Source organism: Ambystoma mexicanum, chromosome 3q, assembly GCF_040938575.1.
Source record: "Ambystoma mexicanum isolate Mex_15411 chromosome 3q, UKY_AmexF1_1, whole genome shotgun sequence".
Lineage (NCBI taxonomy): Eukaryota > Metazoa > Chordata > Amphibia > Caudata > Ambystomatidae > Ambystoma > Ambystoma mexicanum.
This window is the reverse complement of record NC_090926.1, coordinates 281572197-281585028: the sequence shown is the minus strand read 5'-3', so window position 1 is coordinate 281585028 and position 12832 is coordinate 281572197. Positions and strand designations below refer to the sequence as shown.

Genomic DNA, 12832 nt, shown 5'->3' with positions numbered 1-12832 from the left:
GATTTTGCCATCGCGGTTTTGAGGCAACACAGTTGTTTAAAATACATTTTAGTTGCCCATCCGCAGTCCTTTGGCTTTTCTGATGACTTTGCTGCCTTGCATCATTTATTTAATGTAGCATAGATGAGCTATAATGTAAAAACTGATTGCACCATTTCTCTTACAACCAATCAGTTTTTATACATTCTACAAATATATGGTATCAACCGTACATCATGTTGGTGTATTTATCTCAAATATGGAACCTTTTGTGCTAGATTGCTTATGGAACGATTGATCGGATTTTCCTATGTTAGTGGGATTGGTCTTTTATTATTTAATTGGCTTGGTGTGCTACTGGGGGTGTGCTACTGGGTATCTTTTTCCTGTAGTTATCACAGTGCAAGTTATTTACTTCATGGATTTGCTATTGACCATCCTTGTTGCAACATAGATTTGCTCACGTATTGCACTTCATGTTGACTACTCCTGCTTTTAAGCACTAATGGCGGGTGTTATGTTAACCAGCAGGAGGAGAAGGGCTCAGTCTGTCAGATGTGCAGTTCAAACCTGCGAATTGCAGGATGACTTGGGTTGGAAAAAGACCCATCTCCCTGCCATAGATGTGACTGAACACTGGTGTCTAGGCTTTTCACTTTGTTCTGTACTTGCTTTGCAGTGACTTGGGAGTCCATGTTGATGGCTTCATTGCCAACGTTGCTCACAGCTTTGTTGTGGCAGCCACAAAGGTAAGGTTTACTTATGTCTGCAGAGAGTCAAAAGACTGTTTGGCGCCCACATGCATGTTGCTAGTCTTTCTTTGGCCTGTTAGCCTACAATGTAGAGTCTAGTTCATACAATATAGCCTCAGCCCCCTTTTTATTTTTTCAGATCTACAGTGTATGGCCCCAAAATTGTTACTCTGCATGCCAATGGGTTTTGACTTGGATCACCTGTAACTGGTCCAACCCCCATTACCAGAAACATTTCATTTATCTAATTTTAAAATATTTACTTGAGTTAAACCCTGTCAGTTTGAGCTTTTACCTCATCTAGGGAAAAATCCAGGGAGGCAAGTTTCTTGTACATTTTTTATTTTCAATAGTTGCGAGATCCCTGTTATTTTTAGTTTGTAGTAGAGGTTCTTCCTGTGTGCGGGCACAACTCAACATTCCGATACTTACATTTTGTTAATGGCCATCTACTTGATGATGGATGTAAACAGTATTGCTACATGTCCTTGGTTGCAGGAAACTCCGGTGACTGGACGCAAGGCAGATGTTCTAAAGGCTGCTCACCTGTGTGCTGAAGCAGCGCTACGTTTGGTGAAACCAGGGAACCAGGTAAACTATGGAACAAGGCAAACATTAGCAGCCTGGGTGAACATCTATCCTGCAAAGCAAATGTGCGTTGGTTACCCAAACATGCACTTGTTCTAGTGCTGGGCAGTTTTGTCGATGCTAACATGTCCTATGTGGTGGTTTTGCCACTGAACTGCACCTATCTGCTTGGTTTATACAAAATATATGTATTCTTTTTTTGTGGCCACACACCCCAGTCTTTCACACTATTGGTACTTTGGGAATGGGTTACAAACTTACCATGCATCTCTTCTGGGGTATTTATATATTTGCCATTTCTAACCTGAAGCACATGTTTTTTGTGCAATGAGACCTTGCATGTGTAGGTACAGTGATTCTGTAGTATTTGTAAACTACTTTGATCGGTGTTCTGAGATCCATCCGATTACTCCACTTAGGTTGTGCTTTGTGCGATAATTTAAAACTATATTCTGAACTCCTATGTGCTTTGTCCTAAATCGAACAGTACATGAAGGTAGTATTCTCTTGATTTCAGTATTATTGGTCCCTTGAACTAAATGATATTTAAAAACTTGTCTTGTTCACTGATTCATTGTTCCTCCCACAGAATTCGCAGGTGACGGAAGCCTGGAACAAGATCGCTCAGTCATTCAACTGTTCAGCTGTTGAAGGTGAGACCTGCTGCTATCCAAATGTGTTGATGAAACCATAGATTGTTTTGGCTTTGTGACACGTTTAATGCTACTGCTAACAATGTTTTTTAGCAATCCGAAGCTTCTGGCAGCAAAAAGTGTGCATAAGACGTAACTGTCGTACAGATCCATGCAGTGGATTAGTATGAACATGTACGTATACTAGGATAGCCTGGCACTTTAAAAGCTTTGTCTGAACTTGCTTTTGCGAAAGAGCATTGCAATGATGCAGGAGAGTGTTTTGGATATTTCGTTAGTGACGTCTGTGGACTCCTACATCACGCATTTGTTTTTTCTCCCTAGGGATGTTGTCGCATCAGCTGAAACAGCATGTGATTGATGGCGAGAAAACGATCATCCAGAACCCAACCGACCAGCAAAAGTATGTTCTAGTATTAACGAGTACTCCAAAGATATCCAATATGTTTCAGTATTCTAAATGCCACTCAAGGATTGAAGTGTAGGCTATTGCGGGGGCTGGGGACTAGCTCGCCTGCTAGTGTAGATGTTGGTGTTTGAAAGACTTCCTTCCAGATTTATTTGAATATGGGGCAACCATTTGCCCACCATAAATCACTATCACTAGGGTCTGGAAGGTACAGGTACTGCAGTGTTTGACTTCCTTCGCTTACTGCTTTGGCTGTGCAGCGGAAATCCACCTAATGTACCAACCCCTTCACCAAAACTGGTGTCAATCCGAGACCACTGAAACCGAGCAGCATAGTTTTTCCGACACTAGTGTTCCATATCGAACTGAAGGCCATAAACCTGGCAGTGTTGATCCCCCAAATCCAACAAGTCTCTCCTATAGTGGGAGAATTTAGAAGCAATGTGATTCCTTGAGTAGACTACAAATGAATGTACTATGTCTCTTGTCGACTCATACATGTTCATTGAACATTAAGAATCCAAGGCTTGTGTAGTACTGTTCTTAGGAGTTACTTTATACTTACAAAGTCGCACCAATTCATTATGGTCTCCTGGAACCTACACATTGACAAAGACATTCAGATTTCCATGTACCTTACCTCAACGCCCCTAAAATCACAACTAAACCCCGGGATTAACATTGGAACAAAATCAAGCACTAGAGAATTAGCCCAAAACATGCATGTTAGCCTAAGCCTAGTCCCGCAAACTTATCTGGTACACCAACCCCACACACATGGCACCAAGTTCATACAGGTGATGTATGTCTCCAACCATTAACTTTCTAGGTAACACGCATCTTTTTATGCAATACAGCGCTGGCCTACATCCCTTTTAGTTATACTGCAATTCTGTTGGCCAAATCTGTTTAGGCAGGCCGAGGCACACTACTCTTTCCCACTACATTGTGCCCTAAATTGCTCCACTGCACCCTAGACATCACACATTCCAGGTGGTGGTTATAAAGATGGGGTGGAATTTTAAGGTGCCCTCTTAGTTAGGGTGAAAAGTGAGTCTGAGTTTAGCCAAAACTAGATCATGGTATCGTGAAGAGCAGTCGATGCGTAATCTTAGTCGGTGAGAGTGGCCCAGGGCCCCAGTGAGTTCACAAAGAATATGTTTAAAATGCAGTTATTAGGCCTTTGATAATAAAACCGGCTAGTTTCATTTGTTTGTGCGTTATCACACCCCATATATCACAAAAATATACATTCACCAGTGGGTTCACTTGCAATGCATCAGTCAATTTACCCAGGTAAGTAAATCCGAAACAGGTAAAATGATTACACCGATGACAAATTCCCTTGAAGTCCAACCCTAAGATGTGTTGGTCCTAGTGCCCAAAAGTCACAGGTTCCAAAAGCAGGTTCTTCAGAGAAGGTTTTCTCTGAAAGGATGCAATGGGCTTGTTGTGATTCAAACCCTTTTTAAAAGGTGTCACTACATATCCCCACCAAAAATATCGCCGTATATATGGTTGTCTAGAACGGCCATAGGCGATCATTTGTGGGGGTTTTGGGAGCGGGGGTTGCTGGGCTGTCCCCTGCTCCTTTTAAAAATAATGCATGGGTGTCCCCCAGAGGTTCCATTCCTTAATATCGCTGCAGAAATATGGCAATATCTTTGTATGGCAATATTTTTGCAGGGATATTAACACATGGAACCTTTTTTAAAAGTGGAATAACTATTTATTCAAAGACTGGTTTTCCAGTCCCAAGGCTAGCCCAGGGGTAGGATACTTTACGTGGGTTTGGCAACAAGGGTAAGCAAAGTTACCCTGTAGAGGACTTGAGGGATGCCAGGAGTTTGGGGGGGGGGGGGTTGGTGGCGGTTGTGTTTATTTACCACACTGTCTCCGATTTTCCGAGGTCACATTTTTTATCTGGTGAACACAATCTAACATCACAGGCGAGGGGCTTGTGGGGTTGCAGGTTCGAGTGCTCTGGTTGGGTTCCAACTTCAAGATGCACAGGGACGATCGCTGTTAGGCAAGAATTGATGTAGTAACTCTGGGAGACTACACAACCCTTGTCCTCTTGGTATTGGGTAACCACCTTTTGGTGCAGGCCTGTACTACACAAGTTGGTAGTGTTACTCAGCTGTAGAGCTGTAGCAATGAAATCCACAAATACAAGTAGCACTAAGGTTTTAGTTATTTGTTTAACATCTGTTTTTAAATGAGCATTCTTTAAAAAAGGACAATATATGTAGCAATCCAATATACTTCAAATTACTACTCCAGAATCAACACAACAATAGTAGATGCTCTTTAGAAGTGCTTCTTACACACGGCCTACACCTGAGGTGACTTCACTAACTAAGACAGTAATGGCATCATTAGTACACTTGTAGATTTGGAGGTTTGCAGAAAAGGAAGGGTTACTTAAATCTTCCAACCTAGACAAAAACCTTTCCAAGCATTAACAGTTTAAACCAAGTTACTTATGAGAGACAGTATGTATCAGTCAAATGGACTAGAAGAGTCTGCAGGGAGCCAGGACCGCCAGTCAATTGGAGCACATTCTATGGAGCTGAGGCACTTCTTGGATGGCCAAGTCTTGCACAAAAAGTTTGACGGCAAATCACTGTAGGGTCACAAGCTGTTACCTGTGAAGGGTAGAGCTGAAATCAACTCTAGCAAAGTAGCTACTACAAGTCTCAAATGGGAAGAGCAAAGCTAAAGACGCTGTGGCAAGGTGCCCAAGTCAGAACAGTACCTTGGGTTAGAGGAGTGGTCCAGCTGGCTTCTGTCTCGTTGCAGTGATGCAGATCCTGGGTTCCTGGGCCTCTGTCGTCGGGACAAGAGGGAGGACGCCTGGAGGACTCCTGCGGCAGCAATTCGGAGGTCTGGGGCTATAGGCTCTTTTCAGATCAGCTGCATTTTGCAGTTTCAGTGCTCAGTAAACCGCACCACCGCGGATCTTGGACCCCGGTTGGGATTCCTTCACTACTGGAGTCCTTCACTCTAGTGAGGGGCTCGGGCTCTAGTCGTCCTGCTTCTGGAGGGTCCTGGAGCTTCTGGCTGACTGGCAGATGTTGCATGCGACTACGGATTTCTCAATCCAAAGATAGACCTCACAAACCGAAAATGGCAAAAAAAGGACTGGGGCAAGTTTGACAAAATGGTCACCCATGGTGTGGATTCAGCCTGCGGTTAAAAAAAATCACAATGGTAAGAAAATGAAACCACTGCCACCAGCCATTTAAAGTAGGGGGGGTAAAATGTTATGTATGTAGGATAAGGGGCTTCTAAGTAACCCCCTACCACTCCACATAAAATGGTGTTTGCTGGACCTACAAAGAGAAAAGGTTAAAGTCCAATTCACTTGACTGTTCTTGGATACAGTAGTTCACACAAGATAAGGTAACCTTATGAGAAATCAAAAGGATTTCTCTGACACTGCACTAAAGGTGCTGTGGCATGTACAAAAAGATGCCTATGTAGTTTGTCAGACTCCAAAAACAAAGGAAATGCATAATCCAAATCGAGTCTAAACGCATGAGGGAGCGAGAAAAAGGGCTCACTCCAGGGTTAAAATTAAAAAATCCTAAAGTCCAGCAGAAAGAACCGCGGTTCTCTAAGGTTGAAGGGGGAATTAGCACAGAAATGAGAATTCTGCCTAACAGTCGCCCTTTGCAGGCAATGACGGGTGATCTTCCACTTGCAATCACAGGACAGGTTCTCTTGATGATAGGAAGCTGGTATCACGAGAGAAGTTCATGGCACAAGCTGGCGACCACCAAATTTCCAGGCTTGAATGAAACGCCAATATGTCTGGTGAGGTAGCCCATGAGGGAGCTGGTCAGTCCACCAGACAGTCCAGGTATACTTGGGGCATACATCCTTTAGTAGGTATCGAGACTAGTTGGTCCCACTAGTCCATGGGCTGATCCACAAACAATGGCGTTCTGATATCTTACGAACAGGGCTTTACTGGGCTAGTGACTGGAGAGGATACTGGTCCGCTGCAGAATTGCCCCCCTGGTCATCGGCTGGCTGCTCTTCATAGGATTCTTGGCTCAACATGGATCTGAACAAGGTCTTCATGAGTCGTCCTATCCAGATTCTGAGCTGGGAAGTCCCAGCCCACCAATGGAAAAGCTCTGGCACGTTCAAACAGCCAGTAGTTGTCCAATCTGGGACAGCTACTGGCTTTACATGTGCCCAGCAGAAGACCTTCAGGTACCAAGGCACGTGGCCTGGGTCCAGGCGGTCAGAGACCTCTACCATGGGCACACAGTCCTTTTGAAAGCAACACATTTCCGGGGAAAGTGCATGACCGTTATATGCGATTTCTTGTCCTGTGAGGGGTTACGAAGAAGGCGAAACTACCTGTGGCACGGCCATCTTGGGTGTTGGTTACCTTAGTAAACCTGAAAGTGTAGGAGTAAAATAAACTTGGCTGCCACCTTGTCTTATGCACATATAAAAAGTGACCAAAAACCCAAAAGTTATGCGATACAAAGTATCCCCAGTGCACTGCACTAAAGAAGCTTATCCTATTGAACTTAATGAAGGGAAAAGGTGCAAAAGACAAGCTCTTTCCTAACAGTGGGCAAACAAAGAACTTGATGAGTTTGGCACACCCCCATGCACAAGCTACGCCACCGAGAATTGCACCAACATAGCCTTCATACGATTGTACTTTAGTGCAGTATACAGGCGCACCCAGGTATAACACTGCATGAAAAAGATGCAGCTAATGACTTCTGTTCCTGTGCAGCTCTGCAGATCTCCCTGTTCCTGGGCCTCAGTCGTGGGGACAAGAGGGAGGATGTCGGGACTCTGGGATGGCCAAAACTCGCAACCGGCATACTTCACTTTCAGTGGCTGTTCAGTGTTTCAGCTCCTCGCGTCTGCCGCAAATGACAACACCGCGGTTCCTGGCTGTCGAGATGGACTTTCCTTGCTTCTGGTGTTGCGCACTTGGTTGAGGGTGCTTGGTCAGTCCTGCTTCTTGGGAGTCCGGAGGATCTTTCAAAAGCTCTAGGCCAGCTTAAAAGCAATGCACACACTCGGGTGTTCCTCTCCCTGGCTATACGATTTCCAGCAGCAACTCTGGAAATTCAACCAGCTCCGAGCAGGATGTCCAGGTGGCTTACTTTGGAGTTGATTGGTCCCACCAACTCAAGGGGAGAAGTTGTCCGTACAGGGGATTCTCTGTCGATGCAAACTTGGCGTTTCGGCACTGCAGCAGGGCTTCACCGGGCAAACCAACTGTCCAGGAGTTGCAGCCGGCGTCCTCTTCAAGTTGTTCTTTGGTACCTTCGTCCAGCGGTCGACTCTGCCTTCCAAGCCAAAAGACTGGCCTTTTATTCAGTTCTCTCCCTTCATTCCAGCCTAGGTGTCAATCACCCAGCAGAGTGGCTGTCCTTGCCGGACAGTCATCCGGCCAATCACCACAGGGTGCATTTGGGTCTCCTAGGAGACTAAGCACGGAGTTCCGGGGCCTTCACTTTTGAATCCCACCAAAGGCAAAATGAACTAAGAGTCCAAAACCGGTTTGGCGTGCAGAGTAAATCTCAAGAAGGACCTTTCCACAAAGAGATGGAGAAAAAAGACAGGGGGCCATTTTGACCAAGATGGCTCCCGTGGGTGCTTTACTGTAGCTGCGAACGCAGCCTGTGGTAAATGTACACCATGGTAGTTCAAATGAAACCACTGCCACCAGCTTCAGTGAGAAAAGGGTAACATAAAAAATGTTACATGAGACGCTAGACAAAGGAGATACTAGGTAACCCCTCCAGCACTCTATTGTAAGCTAGTGTGTGCTGGGTCTAGCAATTTACAATGGTAAGTAAAGTCAGTTTCACTTTACTGCTCTGGGAAACGGTAGTTTATCGCAGAGATGGTAGTTAAACCTTTGGGAAATCTGCAAGACTTCCCTGTCACTGCACTGAAGGTGCTGTGGCACAAAGTTAAATATGATGCCTATGGAGTTTGTCACACTGCACCACCTAAAGAAACAGTGTACATAATAGCATTAAAATACATGTCAAGGGTCACACTCTCCAGGTTAAAAAAAATCAAATCCTCAAAATCCAGCAAAGTTGCTGGGGGTCTAAGGTGGAGGGAATTGACACATTTATGAGAATTCTCCATAAATCTGTTTTTCAAGCCTGCGTTCCTAGCCACCTGATTGGCTGGCTTCCCCCACCCGGATGCTAATAGGCGGCGAGGGTGATGAAGTCAGGGCTGCTCTTCCACACTGGCAACTAGAGAGCCTGGTAAAAACGTGAGTAATGGAATTCCTGCTTACCTATGGAAAGGACTTGCATAAAGACCCTAAACACAGGGCTAAGCAGAGATCTCCAGAACAACTAGATCATTGTGGACCAATAATGTTGCCTAGTGTTGGGGAGAATTGAATTTTTGTGCTGAAATCCTCCTACCTTAGACGCCCAGCTCTTTTGCTGGACTTGGGACTTTTAAATTTAAAACCCTGGACTGAGTGACCTTTTTCTCACTCGTGTTTTTTAAAAATATATATATATATTTTTGTAAGTTTCCTTCCTGATTTGGATTTATTTTCAACTTGTTTTTGGAGTCTGGGGCGTTGCTTTTTGTATGGCGACACACAGTACTCAGTGCAGTGTCACTGAGAAATGCTTTATAGTTCAGATTTCGCTTTAAGTTTAAATACCTTTTCTTGGGTGAACTACAGTTCCCAAGAATGGTCAAGTCAAATTGACTTTACTTTTTTCTTTGTGGGTACAGCACACGCCATTTTATGTGGAGGGTGTTACTTAGTAGCACCTTATACTACATTCTCATGTAACATTTTTGTACCCTCGCTACTTTAAATGGCTGGTGGCAGTAGTTTAATTTTTCCTACCATTGTGCTTTTCTACCGCAGACTGGACCCTCGGCTGCAGTACAGCACCCATGGGTGACCATTTTGTCAATGGCCCCTGTCTTTTTTTTTTTTTTTTTTTTTTTTTTTTTTTTTCACCATTTTCTGTTTGTGAGCTTTTGGGTTTAACTCTGTGCATTGAGACAGGTTTTTTTTTTGTCTTGCCTTTGGCAGGCTTCGTCCCTGAAAGCCCGTTCTGGCTCCAGTGTGCCTGAAAGGACAGGATTTGAGTCTCCTATGTCCTTTGTCTCTAGGAACTGGTCCCGATTGGCCAGCTGGCTGTCCTAGAGGACAGCCACCTTGCTGTGATTGTCAGCCTAGGCTGTGCATGAATGGGAGAAACCTCCTTAAAAGGTGAGTATTTTGGGACTGCAGGGAGTCGACCACTGGGATAAACACCTGACGAAGAAACCGCTAACAAAGCTTTCTGCATCCTCCTGGACCTTTGAATTGCCTGGTGAAGCCCTGCTGCTATGCTGACTTCCTTTTTCACCTCGACAGAGAATCTCCGGACGGAACAACTTCTCCCCTTGGGTTAGTGGGAATCAACTTAACCCGAGACTAACTCCACTGGACCACCATCCCCAACTTGCTGTGCCTCTCCCTAAAGGCAGACTTATAAATCCATTGACGTTGATACCGTTTGTCCCTCATAGGTGGTTGCTTGTTGTATACTTGTACTGCTGGGAAAGGCTTATCTAGACTTCGTTGGAGGATTCAGTTGTCCTCACAATTGCTGATTGTTCTAACCTTTTTACTTCCCTAACCCTTCCTTTCTGCAATGTCTACAAAAGTGTATTGGTGTGATATATAAATGCTAATATTCTTGTGATGTCACCTCAGGGTGTGAGTAGTGTATGAAGCATATCCAAAGATTATCCATTAACTTTATTTAACTCTGAAAAGTTTTTTTTTAAAGTGTATTTGAATTGTTAAAATGAATTGTCTTTTTTAAAGAATGCCTATTTAAAGCTGACGTTAAATAACTGAATCCTTGAGTGGAAGCGTTACTTGGCTACCTGTATTTACGGATTTCAATTGTACAGCTCATGTTACCCTGCTTGATAGGCTTGGCTGCTCAGTAACGCTAACAACTTGCGTAGTACAGACCTATACCAAAAGGTGGGTTACCTAATACCAAGCAGTTAAGTGTTGTGTAGTCTCACAGTGTGACTGCACCAATTCTTACCTAACAGTGGGGGTTGGAGGGGTGGTAAAGTGGTTTGTGCCCCATACCTTATGGTCACTCGGATCACTGTTTTGGGTTGCATCTAAATTAATGGCCATTTTACCAGTAAGGTTCGGCTTTAATGCATGGGATAGAGCATTTGTAATTATGACTTCTCCCAATATTTCTGAGCCTGACCCGTGTTGGGTAAGATTCATAGTAATCTTCCTGACCTTTGTCAACCCCAGAACTTTTTTACTGGACTGATAGATTATTTTTTTCCCTATACCTCAGTGAGTGGGAATCTTTTTCCACACTCCGAGTCTTACTCTTTTTATGGGTGTCATTTTTTTTTTTTTAGACTCTCCATAGTGTCTTTGAAAAGTTATCCTATGACAACTTTTTGGCAATAAGTGCCTATTGTTGCTGGGTTGCCCTAGAGGCTCCCCTTAACTTTCTCTGGCTAACCTTGAGACAACTAAGGTTCCCAAGGGTAGAAATTTTACATGTTATTGGGTGTGCTGGTTTCACCCCACCTTATGTGGAGTGCTGGCGAAATACGATGTATCCCCTTTCATACACAAAACAAACAATTCTGTTACAGGGTGCAATTCTTGCAGGTGGCAGTGATGCCTTTTTATTCAGTGCACCTTTACCGCAGGCTCTGTGCACAGCCACGTTCAAGGCACCCATGGGTGCTCAATTTACAAAAATGACCCGTCTAGTTTTTTTGACATTGTAGTGTTCCTTGTCCTTTCTTGGTCCTTCCCCTGATTTCCAGTGCAGGAAATTCCTTTGTGTGATTATTTTTTTTTTTGTGTGCAAAATCTTTGGCGTGAGTGTCTGTGAAGGCAGGAAGCTAGGGTGGAGTCCAAAACTCTGCAGCCCTTTGTCTTCCTTCCCGTGTGTTAGATTACAGTTCAAACTGGAAGGGCTGGCTGTCCTGGAAGGATTGCCAACCCCCCCCAAGTTTGATTGGCTGGGTTTCTGCATAAGAGTCCAATCCTGGATGCTGAAGTGGTAGTCGACCACTGGAACCAAAACCGAAGATGTAATTCGTGGCTGAAACCATTTCCAGCTACCAGAAATCTCAAAGCGAGCGCTCTACTCGCTGTGCTATCTGACCAGCTTCCATTGTGGGGTGCACAGTCTTCCGAATCTCGCTAAAACTTTGTGTGCAGCCTGCTGGATCTCCTGAGGCACAATTCCAGTCCGAAGTCCTCTCGGAGTGCTGGACCTTTGTAACAACGAGAATCCAACCGGCGATATTCTGTCTGCTGTAATCCTGAAAAGGCACCAAATCCACAGAACACATCCAGCCACAAGGAAAACCTCGCCTAGAGCCTTCCTGCAAAAGTCCTTTGTGTCATATCTTCCTACTGGAGGAATTCAACAACCAGGTCTTAGGCTGCAGATCTGAATTCGTCCTGCTGCAAAATCTGTGAGGTACTGTGCTGGCTTGGGTTATCTACCTTAAGCCTTTGTGATTTCTGTAACTTTAGGGTGTTTTCTGTGATTGGGATGCCACTCATCCAGTTCACTCAGGACCGTGCTCATTCCTCCTAGGGTGTCTTCTGTGAAGCCACTAGACCCTCAACTTACTTTAGTAAAATACTCACCTGTTTGAACAGTCTTCCTTAGGAACTCTGACTTTTGCTACTTAGAACCTATCCTGACACTGCATGTTGGACACTAGACCCTAGTGACCCCCCCCCCTCGGCCACTGAACATTCATGCTCCAAGAATAAGAAGAATAAGGAAAGACCTTTACATCCTTTTGCCTAGTAAAGAGAATACATGTTTAAGTTAGTTACTTGGCAAAGAGTTGGTTGGTATGAGGGTGCACAGTTTGTGTTGCACTTCTGAAAGGTGTGTGTGTGTATATATAAGGTTGTTACTCACCTGTGAATTGGTTGTGACTTTCCCAGAAGTAATGCTTTTGGTTTCACTTTATTATTCCTGTTAGGATAATTGTATGAGTGTCCCCAACTGGGTCTTGCTTCCCCCGACTTGTTGTTAGCCTGTCCCGAATATGTCTGCATTATCTTTTGCCTACCTAGGGTTTTGCTTTCCCTGGTCTGTTGTAGACGGCCACAAAATTATTCTTGGGTTTATACCTGCCTTTTTAAGTTGCTTATAGCTCCTGTAAAAAGTGTTTCTTATCTGGAGTATAATTGTTATCCTAAAATAAGTTAGTTATTGCTTCCCATAGTCTGTGAAATGAAAAGCAACTGTAATTGAATCTTACACCCCAAGGTCCAACTCCCCTAGGATAAGTCCTCCTGAATCAGAGTTATAGGCTTATACTGTAACTAGATGCTGTTTCACTAGATCAGAAAAGTATATTGTCCAGTTGATATTACTATGTGATTACTGCTGAGCGTCACG

General features: G+C 44.2%; 1 protein-coding gene across 1 annotated transcript in view; it reads left to right on the top strand.

The window, feature by feature from the left end:
- PA2G4 (proliferation-associated 2G4) overlaps positions 1-12832 on the top strand; it is a 164896-nt gene that overhangs the window by 19889 nt on the left and 132175 nt on the right. Inside the window, exons 4-7 of the mRNA XM_069653769.1 lie at positions 659-728; positions 1230-1322; positions 1909-1972; positions 2297-2375. Coding sequence (XP_069509870.1) covers positions 659-728; positions 1230-1322; positions 1909-1972; positions 2297-2375 — 306 coding nt within the window. The remainder of the gene's footprint in view (positions 1-658; positions 729-1229; positions 1323-1908; positions 1973-2296; positions 2376-12832) is intronic.